The 25,710-nt window shown below is 35.5% G+C and overlaps 1 protein-coding gene across 1 annotated transcript in view; it reads right to left on the reverse strand.

Moving 5' to 3' along the window:
• Nucleotides 1-24,642, reverse strand: part of PDE4D (phosphodiesterase 4D) — a gene marked incomplete at its 5' end in the record, with an annotated part of 314,585 nt that extends 289,943 nt beyond the window's left edge. The window contains one exon of the mRNA XM_084225218.1: nucleotides 24,374-24,642. Coding sequence (XP_084081344.1) covers nucleotides 24,374-24,642 — 269 coding nt within the window. The remainder of the gene's footprint in view (nucleotides 1-24,373) is intronic.
• Between the last annotated feature and the right edge of the window lie 1,068 nt (nucleotides 24,643-25,710).

The following is a 25,710-nucleotide window of genomic DNA, read 5'->3' on the forward strand; positions in this document are numbered from 1 at the left end:
AATACTTATGTATAGCTTTATATTGTTTAATTATGCGCAAAAGAGTACTGGAACATGAGGCATCAATGACAAACATATGGAAAACAGGGAATATACTGTAAATTCACATGGTGATTTGCCCCACTATAACAAGAGCTGAAGTCGTAACAGCTACTCAATTGTTAATTTTTAATCAGTTGTTAATTCAGACATTTTGACCTGCCAATAAATTGTTTAGGATCTCTCAATCTAGAATATCCTAACTGACATAACCAATATAGATCAAAGAGAGTATGCAACAGCCATTGCTGTTTTATGTTGCTTTATCTTAAAAATGACTTGCAGTAAACATATGCTTTTTATATACATATAATGATACAGCTCCATGAATCCATAAGTCAGCTGGCTACATTTCAAACTCTGTTTAAATTTTTCTGCTTGATATATTTAGCCATACTCTAATCAAGTATAGACAGTCAAGTGAAGAGTTTTAATTTGCTACCAAAAATGCCAAATATGCACAAAAAACACCAGATAAGAAGAAACATAATTGATAAAATTACATCAATTAACAAAGGGCAGATATAACTACATGAACACACAAAACCATCTGAAATATTTCCAGAGGAAAGCAGGTAGAAAGTCAATGAAGTCAGTTATAAAGTAAAATCTAAACCACATTTTATGCCTTCTGCAGTAGATTAAATGTTGCATTATAGCACTATCCCAAAATGTCCTCTAAAATGAAAAACATGATAGCTTTTAACCAAATAAATATAATAAACAAATAACCAGTGATCACAAAAAATCTCTACTCATCTTTAATCTGCTTAAATACTGTGAAATTCCTGGGAAATTATTTTTACCTGACAGCAGGCCACTGCCTGTTTGCTGTTCTTTTGAATAAAAGATCCACTTTTTAGTCTTACACATTTCTGATGCATGTCACACACATGCCAAGTTAAAGCACCATGGACAACAGCAGTGGATTTTACATTATTCCACAAGAAAAAGGAAAAAAGACACCAAGGTGCACACCTGAAACAACTCCTTCTTAAACATTCCTATTCTGACTATTCAACTACAAACTTTTAACAAATGCAACATAATATGTCCACATCCTAAAAATACTGAAAATCTTCTGCTTTGTAATTATTTAATGGCAAGATAAATCTGCCTAGGCAAGAGGCACAGCATGGTATTTTCATTTCCTTTCTGCAATACCAAAAAAGGCTAGTTTGAGCAGTCAAACAACACTAAGATATTCCCAAATCTCTGCCCCTAAGCCTTACCAGTGCTGTATAGTCCCACCCAGTCCCACCCATACCTTGACTGGGTCTTTGGTCTTGAACACAAAGAAACTTGTACATAACCTTTCAGGATGGGAATTAATCCAAGTAAAATTAATAAATGAGATCAACCAAGTTATCAAAGAGTCAAGTATTTAAAGCAAAATTTATCAAGCTGTTTGAGTTCTTGGTAAAGGTTTGCTAGTGATTATCCAGGTTACTACAGGCACCTTTTGTTTTCCTTTTTCTCATCTCAGTTTGGCCACTGTTCTTATAAGTAATGAAGAATGTTAAGATACAATGTTGCTTACACTGAAAGTAAGTGTAGAATCTCTCAAAAGATGAATTAGTCACTGTTCCCATGAGATGAGCAATGACAGTAGTTCAACAGAATTTGAGGCTGATGAAACACTGTCTAGCAGGCGGATAAACAATAGTCAGGGTATATGAAAATGACAGCCAGCTCAGGTGAGCAAGAGAAGTCTTCAGAGGACTATTACTAATTACTGAAAAGAAGGATTTCCTGCCCTTGATACAGTCAATTTTCACACTTATATACTGGGGAGTAATTTCAGTCGCACATGATACCACTGAATTCACGTTAATAGTTCTTAAAATATCTTTTCTATTTGGGAACCCTCCAGGTAGCACTGGTTGGATACAGACATACAAACTCTCCAGTCACACGCACACACAGACACATCCTCACTGGGCTGGAGTACAAATTGACCTAGCTGAGTTTTTGACTCTCTGGCAGAGGCTACTAACAGGTGCTCATGCAAAATGTGAAAACAGAACTTCAAAACAGACTGGCATTTCTCTCAACATTTCCTTTCAGAATATGGAAAGATGAAGTTGTGGTTAAATACACATCATCATTGTGTTGAATGGCTCTCAACAGGCTTTCATCCTTGGATTTTGCCTAAACCTATTTAATCACACGTATACTTTGACATTCACATAAATACCTTTATTATGCTGAGAAAATAGAATTTATTTTAAACCTGCTGCCTGATCAACACTGAGTAATCTTATTCTTACATGAGAAATAGCAAGTGACTTTTCCAGATTTCCTCATCACCTCACATCTGTGTATATTTTCATAGAAACCCAAGCTCTTTTCCAAACTGAGGCATCTTCGTCAATCTGATCAATTTTGCTTTTTTCACTATTTCTTTTCTAATAACTCCTAACAATTGCATCATCTTTTAAAACTCCTGCTTAGCACCAAATAGATATTTTCAGACAACTCCCCACAATGACTGTTAGAACCCGGAGTGCTATTTAAGATCCATTGTTAGCTACGCATAGCTAAAGTTGTTTTTTCCCCTCTTGTATTCTTGTATTTATTGCTAATGAGCTTTCTTCAACATGCTCCTTTGCATGGAATCACTATTGCTTGATAGCCTTGACTCTAGTAGCTATTACAGGGTACAATTTAAAAAGCTATTTTGAAATCCACGTCTGAAAAAAGAACTGGATCATGTTACTTACATTTGCAAACTCATTTAAAAAAATCCATTAAAAAAATAAAAAGGAAAAAAAAAAAAACAAAGGAAACAAAAGAAACACGAGCATAAAACTTAACATATCCCCTTCTCCCCCACAAAAACCCCAAATCCACCACACCCTCTAACTAGTTTGAAGGATGTTTTTCTTCTATGAAAGCCCACTGCACTAAAAGGATTTTTTTTAATTCCAAAAAGTTTCTGGAGTTTGTTCAGTACAGAACAAAGGTATGCTTGCTAGAAATTCTCTGGATTCTCCAAAAAACAAATCTTCCTTCTCTCTCCAAAAACAATTCTATTAAAAATACAGCATCATGCTTGTCACCATCTGATCTTTAGGTAATAACACTGATTTCACAGATAGATGGACGTAATAGTCTTATGTATTTCAATTATTTTGGACATACTAAATGAAAAACATGTGAACACATAAACTTACTAATTTTACTTATTTTTTTTCAGCAGTTGTTGGTCTCTGTCTGAAGCAAGCATTAAATTCATCCCTTGCAATCGAAAATTAACCTGTAAAATACAGCCTAAGTTATATTTTAGTGAACTGTGATAGAAGAAAAATTGCTTTGGTTTTCTGCTCTTCCTTTAACTTTTTTGAATACTTTTCTTATCTCAATCATTTGTCAGGTTATACAGCAAATGTTACACACATAAACACTGAGTTGTTTTCAAAAGGAATTATAGAGTGGGCTAGAAAAAACCCATTACCTACCTGTGTGAAACTACAAAACCTGAAACAAGCTCTGATGAACTGAAGGTATGTTAATGACTTTTAGGTTGTGCACAATATACTTAATTCCAATGCATGACAGAATTTACACAACTTTAGAAATACTAATACTGGCCTTTAATACTTGGAATTAGACTTGATCAATGAAATTAATTTTGGGCTATTTAGAGAGGTATGCAGGGACCTAGACCTTAAGCCAGTCCTGTACTCTTTTGTACAGACTTTGCTGGACTGAAAAATAACACTTGCACAAAATTCTTCTTTTTGTCCAGAAAAATATCTCAAAGAGTCTTTGACTACAAAAATAAAACTTTTCTTAGAAACTGCACATTATCAGACAAAATTAGTTTCCATTATACAGCTGTTTAAGCAGAAAGATCTAGTCTTTGAAAATAACTTGACCAGTAACAAAAAGTTTGGGTTTATTCTTCACACCACAAAAATTTGTTGGGGTTTTTTTTTTTGGGGGGAGGGGTGGTGAGGGGGGGATACTTGGAACCAAAATTGGCTAATTTTAATTAAGCTCTATAAGATTCACTTGTCTTTCATTGGGACTATTAATTCTACTGTTTTCAAGAAGTATTTTAAATTATAGATATTGAAGGGTTACCATCCAAGATTTTTACTTCTTACTTTAGAAATTGGCATAATTTGCCAAAGTTTGCCAAGTACAAAACATATCAGTTTTTTAGACAGGATATTGATACTATAAATATACAAATTAGTTCTATTTTTCATTGAAAACACACTGCTGATTAACAGAACTGAAATAGTCCTATATTACCTCCACCTGAAAATTTACTTCTTTTTTTTTTTCCTGTGGTATTGTACTGCTAAGTAGTAGAACTAATCACACTTTAAAAACCCCCACATAGTTAATGGGTTTACCGATGTTGTGTTCTGCTCAGTACATATTCTGTTCTAAGGTATCAAACACTTCAGCAGGGGAGAGCTAGGGCAAGCTGCAAATGAAGAGGGTTATTTCACTTCAGTTTCCAAGCAACACAGGAAAGTAATGGCTATGCAGCATGCTGGTCTTTGTTCCAAAAGGTGCTAGAACTCATAATTATCATGCAGTTTAAATATAAGCATTTACTTCTTCCACTTCATGTGTTCCAATCCTTTTCTTTTTTTTTTTTTTTTTTCCTGTATTCCATCCCTTTTAGCCATGTTAGAGGACATCCTTTTTCTGAAACACTGTCTGTCTGTATAATCCACATAGCCACTCCTTGGAGAAAGTCCCTAAGTAAGCACCTACCACTAAAATGACATTAAAATCAAATTTCAGTCCAGAGAAGGATCACAAGGATGGATGAGGGAGATGGAGAGATGGATCACCTCTGCTGTGAGGAAAGGCTGAGAGAATTGGTTTTGTTCAGACTGGAAAAGAGAAAGCCTAGAGGTGCAGCCTTCCAGTACCTGCAGGGAGCTTACAAGGAAGATGGAGAGAGACTTTTTACATCGGCAAGCAGTGAGAGGGCAAGGGGCAATGGCTTCAAACTGAAAGACCGTAGGTTTGGACCAGTATTAGGAAGAAATTCTTCACTGTGAAGGTGGTGAGGCACTGGAACAGGCTGCCCAGAGAGGCTGTGGCTGTCCCATTCCTGGAGGTGTTCCAGGCCGGGATGGATGGGACTCAGAGCAATGGGGTCCAGCAGAAGGTGTCCCTGCCCATGGTGACTGGGGGTTCGGAACTAGCTGATCTTTAGAGTCCCTTCCAATGCAAGACATTCCATGATTTTAGGACAGCCACATAACTTTGCCAGTTCTTAACTTACTCCTCTTTTGATTCAGGTGGATTAGAAAATGGAGAGGAGGTAGACTTCTGGCAGAGGACATTTAGAAGCTTGAGCATCGGCTGTTCCACAGAAGATTTAATTTAAAGGTGCTTACTTTAATCATATTGAACAGTAATAGGGATACTCATCCTAAGTTAAAGCAGTCTGAGTTAACTTGGTGAAAATGACCTCCAAAACAAGTAATAAAAATAAATCTAAAGTATTTGTTACAAAGAAGTGTGTTTAAAAGGAATAATTTCGTTAGAGATCAGTTAAAACTAATCTTTTTGGTTTTGCTTACTTTCTGGGGTGTTCCTGTTCGCTCTTGTAGTTCCATCACTGGAAAACCAGAGTTTTTAAAATCTTTAACAAATCTATACTGTTGCAGCTCTTCTGCAAATTTACCTATGTGGCTATTCAAAAAACTAGAATATTTACGTTTAAGCAATTGCAATGGTTTTCAGTCACTGCGTATTTGAAATGTGTATTTCTGTAGTGACATACAATATGTAAGTACTTGCATGTAATAGTGAATCAGATTATGTTAAAAGTAAACAAGCAGAGTTTCTACTTTCCCCTCTGTAAATATATCTATGATATAAATGTAGCATATATTATAAACATATGGCTTATAAGATAACATGATTACAGGAGACAATTTATTCCTCAAGCAGCTATAATTCTGGTCTCAGCTGTGGAAGAAGACTTGCTCAGAGCCACAGACAAGGTACCAGCCCTCAGGGCAGCAACAGTTCACTGCAAAATGATCTCTAACCTGAGTGGATTAAGCAGCCAGCAGACTGCTTCTGACAGCACACCACCCACACCCTTTCCCTGCGTGCTTAGACCTGGCGCTCCCCTGGCACCCATGGCCTCCAACTATCAAAAGCAGTGCAGTTCAAAGAACAATAAAGTCTCACAGCTCCGATGTTTATGCTTCACTCAGTGACTGAGACAAATCAGTTTGCAAGGAGACCAATTATTTTGCCATGTTTCTGGTAATTCAATACATTCATTCTCCCAACTTCTGCATGGGACGTCTAAGCTGGTCAGAAACAACAATAGATTTTGTTTTCCAAACTAAGGTCATTTTATTAATGTTTTATCAGTTTCTAAATGGATGGGTTATTATGATGAACAAAAAAAAAAAAGTAAAGCTTTACAATATACTCATGCAACTTTAATATATACAAAAATACTCTCAGGTTACTACTTCAACAAACTCAACAAAAAAATTCCTTTGATTAGTCTTTGAGACATAAATAGGTGGCTTGTGCTTTCTGTCTTTCCTTTTATGTACTGAAGTGATATGTTTTCCCTTGACTGTCATTCCTGATTTGACTCTTTTTTCTTTTTTTTTCTTTTTTTTTTTAAATAATATTAATTTTATGATTGCATTCCTGTCTTTCTGAATTGGCAGCAACAAATGTCAAACATTTGGGTATTTTATTTAGGATATAAAGAAATGTAAACTACATTTAAAAAGAATATTTACATTTCTGTTGGTCTTAGGTTTTGAACAAAGCTTATTTACACAACAATAGTCTAGGCAAAATTAATTTAACTATGATTGACTATCATAATATTTTACCCACCACTCCCTCTACATTTTTCACAGTAAGGAAATGGTCAGCATGACATTAATTTTCTATTCTTCTTTTTCACAGAGTGCAAGAGCAAGGAGAATTTCATCTAAATTCAGTTTCCAATAGCTAATTCAAATTTGCTGTTTAAATTATTTTTCTTTTAAAATGGAATTTTAGTTCATTGTTTCCTTCTTTTCTTTTTTTTTTTTTTTTTTTTTTTTTGCCTCTGGAACAATCTCTGTAGTCGTTATTACAGTAGGACTATAATATTTGCATTGCTCCAGCTTGAATTTAACAATTAACAAAGATGTTTTTGCTACCATACAAATAGTCATCATTTGCCCTGGAAGAAAAATATTTTGTGCTTCTAATGTCAGTGTAATTACTATTAGAATAGGAATGTTTTCTTTTACTTTCCTCACCCGTTTCTGTTTTTCTCAGAGCTATATAAAAAGAATACTTTCTTTTCACAGTTTCAGTGAATGTTCTGCAAAATTCAGGGGTCTTACAGGTGCAGAAGTAGCACACATGAAGATCTCAGGAAGGTTATTACCCTTACAATATACAAGAGGCATCAGAAAGCGAAGAAATAGTTTATTTTGCCATAGGGCTTTTAACCCTTATCTACAGAATGAGTCACCACCTAAATGATAGACATTTCATGGAAAGCAAAACCATGAATAAAAACTGCGGCTGTTTTTGCTGCAGTTGTGAGTATGGAAATACACACAAACAAGAAGTAGGATGGAAAATTAAAATTAATTAAGCCCCCAGAGAATATAGAAAGATATTTGGACTTTAAATTTCCACATTGTAATTCTTTAGTATTTAATTTGAATACCTATTTTCTGAAGGTGATTTTTTTTTTTTTTTTGTATTCAGATCTTTAGTTTAGCTGAGAAAATAGAGTCCTCTCCCTTTAAAATGCAAAACTTAAAAAAAAAAAAGCGTTTTAGACTTCAACAAGTCACCATATCCTTTCTAGTTAAATCCCTAATAGGTAACCATTATAGAAACATGCCAAGATCAGCCAAGAGAACTTTGCTGGGAAAGAACCATCTTTTTTCATCCCAAATGGTTTAGATTACCTTCAAGTAAAAGAAATTATATGGAAAACAAAATATTTAAAATTTCTTGCTCAAAAACCAGTCGAATGCCTGGAAAATACAATCCCACAAATTTTTTAAAAAATATAAATAAATTAAAAAGTGTAATTTCTGCAGTGTGGCATGTTCACCCATCTTGAATATATTAATAGATGTCTAATGCACTTAGTCAGATACTATGTGGCTCCAGCATCCCGACATTAGAAAATTCATAAATTCATTCACCTCCCTGAAAATCCCTCCTGATAAAAATATACAGCGAAAAGTAATGAAGAAGACAACATAAATGATGTCATTTTTTTCATTAAAAATTACCAAAAAAAGGCAAACCCACACTCAGAAAACACCTACAGGAAAGGTTATAAAGATTTTAGGACAGGCTCTTAAGTGTTAAAAATGCTAAACTTGTTTGTCCAAGCAGCCATAATTTGCCCTTTGTGTACAGCACACATAATGACAGACATGTTCATTAACAGTGATCACAACAATCTTTTCCATCAGACCAGTAATACTTTGGGTGAGCAGAACAAATGTATTTTCCAAACAGAGAACGAGGCAAAAGGGCCTCAAACTGAGGCCCTCAGTTTTTGAAGACATTGGAAACTGTAATGCAAAAGACACTAGAAACTGTAATGTAAAAAAGGGAACATAGACTCTATGTTTAAGAAGGAGCCACTACTCTGCAATCCCATGTTTGACATTTTCTCCACTGCAGAGGATGTCTGTGCCTTTATCAAAGCAGGTAAACTTGCATTGACTGCTCTTCCTGTGAATCAGACACAACTGAGCTTTGGACTGAATAGTCAAGGCTAGTGTGGCACATATGAACTGCTAGGTCTGGTAACAACCCAGATAAATTGGTTTGGATGTATTTGTCATGCTCAACTACATTAATGTTTCAGGTTTTTTGCTACAGGTCACTGGGTACTCTAACAACTATATGTCAAGAACACCTGAAGTTTTATTGCTTTAATTTCTGCTAGAGTTAAAAAATTCAAAACTGTTTTCTTAGATTACTACAATACCTGGAATGTTGACACCATAAAAAATTATAAGTGAGTATTTTGTATTCAAAAGATAAAACCTGAACATTTTCTTAACCTCTAGGCAATGACACATTTCATACTTCTCAATATTTTTTCCAATATTTTCCAAAACATTCCTGAGATAAATATTATAATGTTTTATGTTAAGTATTTAGAAATTAGAACAATATATTATAAACAACTTTGTTGACTCAAAAGCATAGCAACTGATAGCACAGCTAAAAAAAATCCCAGAATGTTTTGACTTATTCTCACAACATAATTCATAATTAATGATTAGGTGTTATGATTTAACACTTTACTGAAATAATTTTGTTATCATTTATTTCACTCTATTGAAATAAATTAATGAATCTCTATTAATAAACTAATTAGGAAGCATTAAAATGTTTCCCAATCCTCACCCAAAGATTTTACCTTCAAAAATTAGCTATAAATTACCAGCATAAGCAATATTGTAACAGTCTTTTTATAGAAAAGCTGGACTTTTCCTCTTGTAGTTACAAGCAGGAAATCATTATCCAGATTTTTTTGTGGTAGTATTTTTATTATTTAAACAATTTAAATTAATTTTGAGCCATATCACATTTTAGTCTAAATATGATACTGATTATTTTTATTAGCCGCTGCATGAAAATGTAATGATATTCAAACACCATCATTTTAAGGGAAAAAAAACTCCTGAAAAGGTAAAAAAACCTTCAAATTAATACCAAAATCCATCATGTTACATGCAATCACATAGCTATGTCAGAATGAATATGAAAGCAATTAAAATTTCTAGAGAACGACTGATAAATTAGTAGTTGTTATAGCACACAGAACAGGGCCTTGCTACAGAAAGAGTCATAATTTCTCACTCATTAGACTGGATTGTAATAGGTAAATAACAATTGTGTTTAAGAACTTTACAGGAATTAAAATAGTCTGAAATTAGATGGTCATTGATACTGCAGTAGGTGGCCTGCACTGCAACCTGTTTGTCAACATACTGAGGCGTCATTAGTCCTCAAGAAGTCAAAACTGAGTCAGACAATTTTACTGGCTTTCAATCAAATTACTTTCATATACACCCAAGCATTACAATTCTCGTTTTTCTCCAGCCTTCCTATGCCTCAAATCTTAACACTGCTGACACTGCTAGGTGGTAGAGTTTTGTGTCATACTCTCACCCAGGCTACTTCATCTGTACTCAAATGCCCTAAAACCAGCTACCTTTATACTTCCAGTTGCTCATCTTGAAGTCCTTATCTAAGACTTCTGTTCCTCCTGAAGCCCTTATTTTACCATCTGCAAAACATAATATTTTTGGCCAGTCTACCTTGCAAAAGTCACACTTAAACAGTAAGCTTCTCTGTAAATTATTATACAGATGGAATTAGGTATGCAAAAGTATTAGTTACCTTTGCAGAATCTATATAAAGAGCTAAGCCTACTCCAAGGTTTAAACATCCTTAAGAGGATTAAATTACATTTTGTGTAACAATTTTGTTTTACAAATGAAGACTGTATCCATTAGTAACTACATCATCTTTCTATTGAAGAGTTTCTTTTGCATTATATACACTAAATTCTGGAAAAGCCATTTATTTTCTGATGTAGGCTTTCTGAACTTTCCAACCAAGTTTTCTAAATTTCAGTTCTTTCATGAAATAACACATGACGCCCTATTGGTTGTAAAGAAATTACTGCCTTTATAATATTAGGTGATTTCCATTTCAAAGTAATTCTTTTTTGTCTTCTTTATAATTCCTTCTGTGACAACTAAAGCATAATGTTCTGTCACAGAAAGGGTATGGATGGAAACAGCCACTATTGAACAGCTTAAGTTCACAGCACAAGATTATACGAAGAAAATATTAGCAAGCGACTTTTACAGGCCAAGGTTTTTACCTGCCCTTGCCATTTTAATAATGTTTCATCATGTGCATTCAAATAATTGCTAACTCTTTTATATGGCTTTTAAATATTGATAAATTTATTTTGTTTATTTTTGATTGGTGACAATCTTTGCCCTTTGGACACGCAACTAGCAGCTTGTAGCAAAGACACAACACACAAATGCTTTTGTAAGGCATTTTGTAAGAGCAGTTTCTAATTAAATGAAGGACATAGTCTGGAGAACTATATAGATGAGAATATCTGGAGAATGAAAGACAGGTTTCCTTCCTTGGAATCACAGCACTTTCATTTTTATTCCCTCCACCTCATGTGAAAAAAAGGCCTCACAACAGAAACTGAGCTACTCCTGCCCAGTATACTCACAAGATTTGCAATAGATGCTCCACAGTCTTGAAGGGGTTGTGAAAACCCTTTCTGATGCTGTCTATTCAGAATCTAGTTTAATTTACAAATTAGTAATTAATGATTAAATAGTCACATCTCTCAACAATTCATTGGACATAAGGTTAAACTATTCTTGTTTCACAGTTTGAAACAGAATTGATTTTTAAAAATTTACTTTTATTGATCTGCTTACAAAGATTCATAAAGCATGTACTTTAAATTCATCAGCACAGAGTCTGACCTCTACCTTGTAATATAATCTCTGAAAGAAGACGAGACTGTCATCCTCTAGAAAGCCTTATAATCTAAAAAACCCACAACTGTTATGTGAAGAGCAGGACAATGTTATGGCAGATAATTTTAAATAAGGACAAAAAGGGAGTTACAACAACTTACCAAAAAACAATCTTCACAAAGATTCTGTAGAGAAGATTTATAATTGAGAAGACATTTTTGATTTTTTTTGTTATACATTTTTTTAATAAAAATACTGACAATGTGTATTCTTAGGAAGTACATTCATTCAGGGTTGTTGCTTTACAAGCCATATTACAAGATTCTCACACAAGTCATAAAATATTTGAACAATTGTCTGAAAAAAATCAATTTAAAATATTATTAACAAAGAAATAACAAAATTATTTACTTTTTTTCCCTCACAGAAGGACTTCCATGTAATGAAATATTGAATATCATACTTCTGAAAGCATGGTTGATATGATGCTGACCTTCCTATTTGGAATAATGGGTATCAGAACACTATTATGAAGAGATAGCAGTGCCTATGAGAGTGTTCCAAGGGAACACTTCCAGACTGGAGCAAAGCCCCACAATAGAGGCCAGAAACATACTTGGATAAAATATGATGTAAAAGAGAAAATTAGAAAATAATTGGCTGATATGACCACTGAGTATACAGTGAATTTACTAAAAGATGAGAAGTTGAAACAAAGTATTCCTTACTCTCAGCAATTCCTTGGAGTTCATGTGGATGAGAAATTCTGAAGTATTTCAAATTAAATATTTCAGTTACAATAATTTTGTATTTTGCAATATTTTATTAGAAAATTCCTCACAAGCTCTATCTGAAATCTGTATTTTTCCATTGAGATGACTTTTTACACACCGAAAGATTCAGTCCAACCTTAAACCCAACATGGTTCAGTGCTAGTTACTTCTCAAATTGCTTGCAAGAGTCACATAATGGGATGTGATTTTTCTCTTAGTCCACTCCCCTCCCTACTACACGTGTTGTTTCTCCTGGCAAGTTATTGTTGATGAAAGGCCAAAAGTTTGAAATTGTCACAGGTGTTCTGCTATATTAGTGCCACCAGACAGCACCAACTGTTGTGTGGCTGCGGCTGCAACAACTCCTGCTCTGATGCACAGACATAGACACAGACATCATAAACATACACGTATATGTATACACATACACATACATATATACACATACACATATACATACACACACACACACATACACATATACATATATACACATACACATATACATACACACACATACACATACATATATACACATACACATATGCATATACACATACACATATACATATAGACACATATACATATACACACACATACACATATACATATACACATATACATACACACACACACATACATATATACACATACACATATGCATATACACATACACATATACGCATATACATATACATACACACACACACATACACATACATATACACACACACATATGCATAGACACATACACATATAAATATATACACATATACATATACATATACACATATACACATACATATACATACACACACATACACATACATATATACACATACACATATACACATACACATATACATATATACACATACACATATACACATATACATACACACACACGCACATACATATATACATATATACACATATACACATACAGATATACACATATACAAATACACATACACACATACACATACACACACACACATACTCATACACATATACCTTGCACAGCCACTGCAGACAAACACAGTCAATGCTGTGGCAGTGTGCTCCCCCCAGCCCCAGCCCCAGCTGACGCCACAATCACCACTGGGGGCTGTGATGGCTGCACCCAGCTGACTCTGGACCTCGGGCCCTGGATGAAACCTGCCCAAGGGCTGTCTGGAGCACTGATCCACACACCTTGCTGCTGTGCGACTGTGACTGCGAGCCAGGAGCAGGGAGCAGCCCAGGGCCCCGGGGCTGTCCTGCAGGGAGCTGGCTGCACACCAGGATCTCCTCCTGCACAGGGATGTCTGTCCAGGTGACACCTCAGGGGTGAGCACTTCCTTGCAGCAGCACATCCTCAGTAAGGGATTAAAATGGCTTTTAAATTTAACTGCGTGTTAAACTTGGACATCTCAGCTGAGTGACACAAAGGATTGGTTGTACATACAATCCTGCAGACATAAACCACTGCCCATAAACCGAGTCTGCGCTGCTAGGACTGGATCCAGCCCCACCTAAACTCCTCTCTGAGTTGTTTAGAAAGCAAGGGGGCCCTGTCTGAAGCTCAGGCTCAATGAATGGGCCTCCCTGACAGCTTTGTCCGACCCTGCCCTCCATGCTGTAAATAGTTGAGTGTACCTTGGATAGAATCTTGTTAAAACAGTCACATCTATGGATGAAATTTGGTACATCAACAAAGCATTTGTAATTTGTTTCTTACAAGTGAAGTTTATGACACCATCCTGAACACACTCACAGGAGAACCACAAAGAAGGCACCAGACAGCAGCTATTACCCACAAAATGTGAGAAACATTTAAGTAAACAATGATTCTTAAAATGGTCATCTTGTAGCTGGCATAGCTAACTTAGCTCTCACAGACTTGGAAATGAGTGAAACAGGCTGTTGTTTAGAAGTTTCAAATATTTATTCTATGAGAATTTTTTTTTTTATGTGGGGAATATAGTTCATCATACAGTAATTTCTTTGGCATCATAATGAACATTTTTAGTAATCTGACTGGATTTCTACATTTAAGTATGTGGTCTATTCTATTTCCCATGACAGCATGCATTTACACAAGTCATTATTCTCTTTTTTGGTTCTGTAGTGTACCACATGCTACGATTGTAATTAACACCTTTGGAGAATTTAATCTCTATCATGAAAATGTGCATAATAATGAGGAGGTCCAAGAGGCAAATATTTCAAAATTATTTATATTTTAGTGCTTATGAACCTGAACCAGATTTCAAAGGTTCTTACAGTTTTGTATTAAGATTTGAAATACAACAGCTAACTTGTCTGATTCGTCATTCACTGAACCACCCCATCCCCAAAAGAAAATAATATATGCTATCTGTGATTGTATGTGTCTTGTGTAATACAAAATTATGTTTATAGTAAGGGTCAAACAAATCAATTATTTGCATATATCTGGAAGACTCTTACAACATTAAAATGCACATCAGAAATGCATACTTATTTAATATGGGAATATATTTTTTTCCAAATGAAGATAAAATGAAAAAATTTATTTTGAATAAAAGGGAGGAAAAATTAATATATAGACAGATGTTCTTAAAACACTTTGTAGAGATTCATTATCTAGTCCACTCTAACTTATTCTGGAGACTGTCAGGTTCAGCAGATGCATATTTATGAAAGAAGCCCGATAAAGTATAAACCACAAAAAATCCACTATGTATTCAAAAAATCCACTATGTATTCAAAATCCATAAAAACCACAAAAATCCACAAAATCCGTAAAAAACGCAAAATCCATAAAATCCAAAAAACCACAAAAAATCCACTATATATTCAAAATCCATAGTTCATATGTTCAATCACTTTGTTCACAATTATTTCGTTCGATTTTTTTAATTAGTAAAAAGTTATAAAGAGAACTATCTCAGATATAAATTAGTGCATTGAAGAACACTACGAAAGTTCCTGGAAATTCCAGCTGCAGTTAGTCTGGTCCATAATACATTTAATTATATGCCATTCGCTTTTATATTTTATGACACCTTAAAATATTCCAACTTTATATGAACAATAAAAGTCTGCTACTAGTAGCCTACAATAACTTTACTCCACTATCAGGAATACACCTGTTAAGCACTTGTCACAGTGAGAATATAACTGATAAGCTCTATGTTATAATAAGACTACTTAATGAGTGTTGGTAAATTTGGTACACTGAAGAATACCAAGGAGATGTGATCACAAAGAAAAATACAATCTAAAAAGAAAACAGGTAATAATTAAAACATTACAATACTACCATGAGTGTTTCTTCATTAAAAAGAAAAATAAATGAAACACAGTATATCCTTCTTTTCTTATATTTCATCCTGTGCATGTAAATTTTACTTTTTTCTGATTAATTCTGTATGCGTCCTTTTTTAAACAACTGAATGCAGAGGTTTAGTGAAAATAAACCACTGAAGATAACAGATAGGAGATACTGAGTATTTACTAAGAGGGGAATGTACAACTACCAGAAGAAAAGTTTTCTGCCAATATGAAGCATTAGCCACAAACTGTCATGTCCTGTTTGATGACAAAGAAGATAAGAGCTTTTTGAGGGCTTAGAAGACGAAAAGTCAACACAGAACAGATTTACTAAGTTTACTATATAGCACAATATAGTATAATACAATGTATAGTATAATATAATATAATATACTACACAGGATACCAATAGAAATTTTACAAGATTATTCTGTAAAACTCTGCAGTGAGAGCAGATGACAATATTAACAAGCTTCTCTAGTGACCAAGATCAAACATTATGAGTGAATGAATGAAAGGACAGCTCTGGCACCATCCCACCACAACAGAGGGACCACAGCATATACAGCCTAAAGAACTTGAAGACAGACAACAGTTCTAAACCTGCACATTTCCCCCAGATCAGGACAGAAATCAGCCTTCTGCAAATGTTTCACTGCTTTTCCAAATAAAGTAGAAGTCTAATAGTACTCTGCCCACTGACAGAGTAAAATTTGCTGGTTCCACTTAACAGTTGCTCCTTAAAGTGCTGGTAGCTTGACAGACAGAGATTATGAGACCCTTCTCCCAATCTTCTTTCTCACTTAAATGTTAATTTATCTGTTGTTGGAACAAACTCTTGCAAATTTTAAGCTCAGTGTTCTCCTGGATGATGAATGGAAAAATTCATGTGCAGTACTAAATGAAACAGAAAAGTAAAACACCAAAAAGGTCATGAGATACAGAAAAATGTCACAAGAGGGGAAAAAATTGAGTAATACTTGCAAATCCCAAAGAAGATGAAGCTTTTCAAGAATGTATGAAAGAAAAAGCTAGCTCATTGTTAGACTGTGCTAAAAAAATTGTAGAATCTATTCCCATGACAAACACACCTAAAGACATGAATTAATGCAAGAAAACAAAAAGGGAAACAAACTTCTGAAGATTTTGTAAAACATTGGAAACTTTAATGTTTTGTGTATGGATCTTCTGAAATTTTGAAGGCCAAAGTACAGAAGACTCGAAACTCCAGATGGAGGGAACAGCTCACTTTGCAATACAAATTTGAGCTGTCATAAAACTTTGTGTCAAACTGCAAAAAAAAAAAAAACCAGGCAAGATCCCATGGCATGGGTCAAGAACCAATAAGCTTTTAACACCAATAAAATAGTAATTTACTCATGCAAATGAAAATAGCAAATTTGCAAACTGCAGTCAGAGTAATGCAGTAAGGAGCAATGTGGAAAGCTGCTTGAGTGTAACAGGCTTGTGTTACACTGTAAAGTAAAAAACTTGTAGCAAACCTACTGAAACTTTTTGTATATTTAAAAAAACCCCAAAAAACTAGAAAACAGATTATACCATATCACAAGAGTACAATATTTAAAACATTTACAGTCATGTATAATTGGTTGCAATACAACTAGAGTAAGATATAAAAAAAATGCTGGGATTCAGTAGCATTTCAGCAAAGTGGTTTTAGGTTTTGAGATAGGTGCTAAACAAAAGGAGAACTCCAAGAACTCTGTTTCACTGCTGCTAATTTTTTTTAGAATTTCTCTCAAATTCTGTCTAACACAGGACATGCCATTAAAGGCAATAGGTCAGAAAATAGCCTGGTCCAGGCATAATACTTCAATAACTAAAACTGATGAAATTCCAATTTTAGAAGGCAAGCAGGTCACAGGCAAGGGAAAAAGGCTTAGTCAAAATGGTTTGAGTATTTTCCACATGTTATTTTGAAAGAAAAGGAGACATGCAACAGGTATTTTTATATATTACAATTCCTGTACTGCCAAATCTAGTCAGCCAAATCTATCACTCTCTCACTCTGTTCTTCCTTGCTCATTTATTTGTCCTTTACAATAAAAACTTAGAATTTAATCTTTGATTGCTCACTGATCTTTCTGAAGTGGTTTTCAATTTCCTACCCAGAACTATAAGCTCTCTTTAACACAACTCTTATTTGAGAAAATGCATCTTTGCCATTTCTTTCTTATGGAAAGATTAACTTTTTCCTCATCTTCTTTAGCTGTGGAGAAGCAGTATTATTTATCTATGGTAAATAAATTTGTCAGGAGTTAATACCATTGTGAAGCATTCTTAGCTTACCACAAACTATTCTGTAAAATATCTGAGAGCATCATGTTCTCAAAGCTTATTCTTTTTTCTGCCCTAACCTATGCATCCATACAAGCATGCACCTCCTAATGTAACAGAATTTCAAGAGTGGATATGTGGATTGAGTTACCTTATACAAGATGGTATATTTTATGTAAAGCCGTTCACATATTTTTGTAGAAAAGGAGTGGTTTAGCTCGGTCTAAAATCTGAAAAAATTGGAATAGAGTCCATTTTAATATGCCAGGTGTTACCTTGACTAAAACTTCATGTAATAAGAGTGATCTGATTTAGAAAGTGTGAATAAAGTTTATGTGAGAAAAACAAGGAAGTAGTAGAATGTGGAAACCCAGAACACTGGGAATATTTCTCTGTCTGTTCTGGGATGTCCTGACCCCCAGGAGAGCACTGACTCTGACTGTTACTCACGGAGAAAATTTCCTAGACTTCAAGATAGACTAGAATCCACAAGAGTGTGAAATAGAGAGTCATGTAGGTGTATCACTTGGGTGAGAAATTTAGGCTTTGGGATTTTTAGTATGTTGTGGATGGAAGCCAGATGGAGAGCACAGGACATCACCCTGAGTTCCTTCTTCCTGCTTCTTCTTCCTTCTTTTTCAAGGGTTGGGTGATGTTTTGTAAATGGGCAGAAAAGTCTGCATTGCGGGCTCTGTGGGATCAGTTATTGGGTTAAAAGGGGAAAAAATCTTTCTTAATTGGATAGTTTAGTCTTAAAAGACCTTGTAACAAGAGATAGTTAGCCATTTTGTGCCTTCTAATGAAAAGCTGCCAAACTCACAGTAATGAGACTGTTTTACTGATAAGAAATAATAAACACTTGAGTCCGAACATGGACTACAGTCTAAAGTGCCTTCAATCCAGACCCAGAGAAACCAATAATAGAAGAAACTGAGATTTTTTTAAAACTGAATAAGAACTAGTGAGATTACCTAGGTATACATGCTCTTTATTGTCATATAATATAGAATATGCTGAGTTGGAAGAGACCAGCAGGAGCATCAAGTCCAACTCCTGGCCATACAGAGGACAACCCAAGTGTCACACCATGCACCTGACAGTGTTATTTAAATTGGGTTTTAACTGTTTCAGGCTTGGTGCTGTGACCACTGCACTGGGGAGCCTGTTCCAGTGCCCAACCACCCTCTGGGGGAAATATGTTTTCCAGATATACAACCAAACCATCCCCTGACCCAGCTTCATGCTATTTCCCTGAGTACTGTAACCAATCACAAGAATGAAAAGATCAGTACCTACCCCTCCATTTTCCCTCACAAGGAAGTTGTGAATTGCAATGAGGTCTCTCCTCAAGTCTCCTCCAGGCTGAATAAATCAAGTGACCTGAGGCACTCTTCACATGACTTCCCTTCCAGACCCTTCACCATCCTTGGATGCTCTCTAATAGGTTGTTGTCTTTTTTTTTATTGTGGCACCCAAAAGTGCCCCCAGCACTCGAGGTGAGGCTGCCCCAGTGCAGAGCAGAGCAGGACAATCCCCTCCCTTGCCTGGCTGCTGATGCTGTCCCTGATGCCCCCAGGACACGCTTGGCCCTCCTGGCTGCCAGGGCACTGCTGGCTCATGTTCAACGTGCCATGGACCAGAGCCCAGGGCCCTTTCCATGGCACTGCTGTCCAGCCTCCCGTTCCTCAGTCTACACACAGCCAGCATGGCCCTGTCTTGGGTGCAGAATCCATCACTTGCCCTTGTAAAACTACACCTTATTTTTTGATGCAACTCAGTAACTTGATGGCAAACATCATCTTACTCAAGCAATCCCGTCTTAAACTCTATATGAAGCCTCATCTCCAGGCGGAACAACTCCTACTCTCCAAGCCTTTCCTCACAGGAGAAGTGTCCCATCCTTCTGATTGTTTTTTGTCCCTTCTCTGAACCTGCTTCAACAGGTTAATGTAATTCCTCCGCCTAGACCCCAGAACTGTATGCAGTATTCCAGGTGGGGTCTCACCAGCATGGAGAAAAGGGACAGAACCTCCTACAATCTGATGACCATGTTGCTTTGGATGTTTGGTTTTCTGAAATAGTTATTCACTTACTATCTTGTATAGATACCTGCTTTGACATGTCTTCCTTTTCAAATTACTTCCATATGCCAAAATGTAATTACTTTAGGTACTGAAAAGTACAGAGTAGTGACAGAGAGGAAAACACAGGTATTAATCTTTTAGCAAAATTTGTACTGAAAGTTGGAAGAAAATTGTGATAAAAAATATATTGATTCAGTGTGGTAGAGCTTCATTCTGGTTTCATAGTTGAAATGCACTGAACCAGGCCGTGTAGAATCACATCAAATTAAGTTGCTCTTCTGCAATCTACCTATAGCTAACACTTGGGGATCTGTTGTTTTTTGTAATTAGCAGTAAAAGTGCATGAAAAGATATTGTGCAATAAAGACAAACCTGTTTTTATGGGTACACTTATGACAGTTACATTCCTGAAACTTAAAATGGCACACCTTGCCCATATCTATCTAAACTATTTCTAAGGCATCTATCGTTTTCATATCTGAATGCCAAAGTCAACGTAAAATATTTACTATGGGTGGGGACAAAGACTGACTAAATTCAGATAAAAGTTCTCCATTTAACTGAGCACATACTTGTATCTTTAATTGCATTAAATTCTTAGGTTTGGGGTTACATGTTAAAAAAAAAAGAGCACAAAGCCCTGAAGCATCAGGAAGTACTAAATGAACTCCATAAGAGCTGGAGAGGGAACAGTTATCAGAGGAACCCTCACACTGGACCTGTGAATAAACAAATTCACTTTATATGACTTAGAAGACAGGCATATATCACTTGTTGCTGTCTCTGAACGCACACACAAACACAAATCACAAAGGCAGCAAATAGACTCTCCAAACTTATGTACAACAAAAAACCAACAATTTCATCATTTTGTATTCACTGAGAAGTATCAGGGCAGCAAACAAAAGTCAAAAAAAACCAAGCACATGTGTTCCATGACTTCATCCTTTCAATTAAACAGATATAATTTAGTTGTTATGTTCCACTGACCTTACTATCCTGCTCCAAATATTTATCTTTCTTGCCTTTCCTCCCCTTACAGAAAGGAATTTTTCATAGAAAATTAAGGAAAGCTGACTTTCCACATGAGTTAACTGAGAGTGCATGGTTAAAGTATCTAAACATCCTTCCACAGATCTTTGGACAGTGTGTGTGTGAGGGATCACACACACTGGATGTCCACACAGATGGGAGCTGACAGTCCCTTTCCCTCTCTCCTCACAAATAAAAGCATGTGTGATTCCACCCTTGGCAGGACAGAGCTGTCCTGCCAAAAGGCACCGAGGTAATCAGCCCATTTTAAAAGCATTATGAAGAACAAATCAAGACAATCCAGAAAATGATTTTGTCAAGCAGATACCAGAGGACTTAATTTATCTTGTCCAAGTCCAGCTGTAAAATGTGCTGTGGTGGTAATATGTGTCACTATATTGGTGAGATCTTAAAGCATTATGAATACTTTTACAGTAATACAATATAAGACAGATTTGTGAGGAAATGGAATTTAGGTTTGGGTAGAGTTTGCTTGAAATTCTGGCCACAAAACTTAAACACTTGCAGTTTCTGTGGTTTTTTCCTACAGATTGTAGACTGATATTGTTTATAGACTGAGAGGAATCCAGGCTAAAAGTTCAAGATAACTAGTTTTAATTTCAGTTTTAGGCAGAACTAACATTCTCAGAAACTGAGGGATATTCAGCAATTTCTCCAACAAAAATGAAGGCCTTATGCACCTCTGCCACTTAAACTCTTCTATTTCAACTCTGAAGGCTGTACCTTTTCCTCTCTAAAATCCTTAAAGTAGCAGTTTATCTTTCAAGTGTTTGAATGAATTCAGGGGTACAGCTAGAGAAGAATAAAAAGAGGGAAGTCGACAAGGACTTGTAAAATGACTGAAAGTGATAACCCAATTATTACTGTGAAAAGATAATGGTCACGTGATAAAGAAAATGCATTTTGGTGTCAAAAGTTCTACAATCCAAGCTTTTAGAGAGGGTGAGCTACAGACTTTATGATAAAGAAGGGGGAGAAATGGATTACCAGAACAATTCATTAAGCTCCCACTCACTTCTTGACTTATGTGAATGCTGTTTCAGAACCTTGAAATCAGGGAGCTAGGTACAATCTAAATTAGGGGGTTTTAGCACTCTGTGGTGGCTGTTTGGCATCACTGCAACACACAGCAGTATCTTCAGTATCATACATTTACTTCTTATGCTATCTATATACATAATCTAATCACCAGAAAAAAATAAGAACATAAAAAAAATAAAATTAGGGGCATTTTGCAAAGTGAGAATGGCTTAGCAACTTACTGGTAGTTTGAGTAAGAACATTAACATTTTTAACGCCTGTATGAACAGTGCACTAAACAAAAAAGATGCATACACGAATTCAACTTTTCTTAAATTACAAAACTGATTACATTAGGAAAATAAAGCAGAGATGTTCATTACTACAGTGGGCCAAACTAACCCCAGAATGGATCCTTCATAGTATAACATTTTGAATTAAGGTCACAGCTACTCCATTTTCAACTGCACTTTTTTCCTATAAGCTGTCTAAAGTGGATTATATGCACATGAAATTAAAATTACTATAGTGCCTATGTAGCTACAGGTCTATCACATAGCATCTCAGTTTTCTGACTAGATAACCAAGTGAGGACATATCAGTAACTACAGATTTTATGTTCTTTGGCAACAAATAAATTTTGTACACCCTTTGTAAGCCCATAAGCTTGTAAGTCTGATCATGTATGTCATTGCTTTGTCACTTCAGAAAGAAAAAGAAGAAATATTATTCTTTGCAGCTTCTCAGATAATTCATTGTAACTTGCTGCTTGACTCTGTACTCTCTACTTGCTGGAAAAAGACATTATTACCCTGATCAGCCCATCTCATAAATCATAACAACGAAGTATTGATTTCAGGTCTAGTATTTAACATATTTGGGAAAACCCCAAGTGTTTTCAACACTCATCATGGTGAAAATGGCATTCTACACTAAGAGTGAAAAAGGCATTCTACACCAGAGAAAGTGCATTTAAATAAAATTTCACTTTTTAATACTATGCAAGCCTGTTTCCTTTTATGATGCCTGCCCAAATATGTGTGTTAACTTCGCATCTGTCCCCTTTCTTTGTCTGTCATACTGGACTGCCTACACATGCATAATCACACACAATAATTTCCCTCTTTAAATATTCAGAATTTTTTTTTCATGTTTTCTAACATTGTAATCCAGATCTGCCTGAATTATTTTTTTAACCACATTGCACATTCTTATGCATAGAATGTTTTATAAATCATCTAACACAGAACAGCAGTTGGGATTTATGCATAATTGTTAAAGAAACATTAAATATCCTGATTTCATTGTTTTCTATTTTACACATGCAATATCTGAACAGGTACATTGGTTTCAAAAAATTATTCTTAAATTATAAAGGCATATGTTTTTCTTATGCTTTTCAGTGGTAAAAATATTATTTTATACGAGAAATACTTTACATAAATACATACATAGTAAAGATTTAAGCACACTAGTACTCAATGTGCAATGCAGATACCAATCACATACCTATAGTGTAGATCTAATTTCAGACAAATGAAGATAAACTTCAAGAGCATATTCATTTGCTGCTTAGAATGCATGACTTGTTTTCTTTGAACAAATGTCATCACCCTCCTTTCTTTATATTACAATTTTGTTAGAGGAATAATGGGGTGGGGGGTGGGGATAGGGAAGAACTCACAAGCAAAAAACCCAAACATCTCAGGACCATCAATGCAAACACAAATGTGGTTTTGAGTTACAATAATCTCATATACAACCTCTTTTGAAAGAATAACTTTTAAAGTAATGAAATAATACTGCTGTTTTACAGGAGATAGATACAAAAAATGAGTGTCCTCTTTAGATTTGATCACAACCACATCTAAGAAGTGATCAAGTTACCAAAGAAATACTACTAGTCAATCATTTACCAAGACCTTCCCTTGCCACATTTCCTGTTTTTCTAGCAACTGCTTTAATAAAAATCACTGCTTCACATGAAATATGTGTTGCTGTCATTCTTCTTTATCATGCCCTTCTTAATTTGAGCACTGTTAAGATAAATAGACTTATGTTATTCTGCTAAGAGGTTGAGTGGCCCAAAATTGTCAATTAAAAAAATATATATATTTTTTCAACAGGCACATTAAAGAAAATAACTGCCAAGTCACTCTGGGCAGAACAACACTCTATTTCAATCAGAGAGATTAATGCAGAGATCAAACCAAGAAACAGAAGCACGAACGCCACGGAGATAAATATTCCATTAAAAAAATTAATATTTTATCTCAACCACCTCAGCACTTACCAGGTATGTGCCACAGTGAAACGACGCTGTTTTGGTATGTTGCTATTTAAAAACATCCTTCTCAAGAGCCTTGGAGAATTTCGGGGAGAAATAACTGGACACAGCCGGGGAGAAGCAGGTGAAGATTTTCGAGTTGTCCTGGACTTTTCATGCTGCAACAGGTTTTCCCTCAGGGTCTTCACAAGATCTTCATTTAGCCATGGATTTTGACTGTGTGTATTATCCACTTCAGGAACAGGCAAATTGTCTGGACTTGTCTGCTGAGCCATGTTTCTCAAGTAACTTTGTTATTAAGGTCTAATACAATCGAATGTTGGCCTAACTGCTTAAAATATTTCCGTTCTAAATCAGTTCCCAAGAACTGTTCAGAGACCCTGCACCAGTTCAGCCTATTCTGTTTTCAACATGGTGTTGCCTGCCCTTAACGCCTTTCTATAGATAATGATCTACAAAGGAAAAAGCAAGCTAACTCCTCCACAGAAACCGATTAAACATTACCACTCCTTTCACAGCCCTGCTGCCAAAGATCACTTCTGAGCTATCATAGCAAGCGAGCACGGGAGGAAGAAATTGCTTTAGCACAATCTTTATCAGAGCTGTAAAGCTGCCTGTTAAACTATCGTAACTAATGTGCTGCAGCTGCTTGAGTGACTTCTGGTTATGTACATAAAAAGTGCTGGAGGAGGGCTTAAACATCAGATGTGTGCTCCTTTTGTTTGATTATTCTTTCCTTTGCTTATTCCTGCACCTTCAGGGAGGTGGAGAGGCAGGGGGACTGCTGAACAACCTCTTCTGTTTTTTCAAGGATCTACCCTGTTCTTCTTTGTCCCCAGGAAAAAATTAAGATTCCAGATTGCTACCTATTAAGCTAAAAAATGCTACAATTAAATAGTGCAAAAGGGCTTAGTTTCTGCCTTCTCCTCCCTGCCCTCGAGTCAGTTTATCACAACCAGTTTTCAAATGCATTTAGGAAAGTCTGATACTTGCTACCTTATATTCTTCAGAAAAACAAACCTAACATTTAAGAGATGCACATACAATAAGACTATGACAGCTACTAGTATGTGTTTAATGAGACAATCTCATTTTAGTATTTTCATCATAATATTACCATGGTTTGAACTAAGGAAATGCCTTTTTTCTATTCACAGCTGATGGGGAGATAAAATATCAAAAGCAATGCAAAGAGAACTTCCAGAAGATAAAAAGGCTTACATTTATTGCTAGCTGTATTTATTTGTTGAATGCATACAGCTAATAAATTTCATATTTATTTTCATGTAATTATGCAAATAAGATGTTGGTGCAATTTCATGATACAACAACAACTTTGTCAA

The sequence above is a fragment of the Fringilla coelebs genome (genome assembly GCF_963513975.1).
Source record: "Fringilla coelebs genome assembly, chromosome: Z".
NCBI lineage: Eukaryota > Metazoa > Chordata > Aves > Passeriformes > Fringillidae > Fringilla > Fringilla coelebs.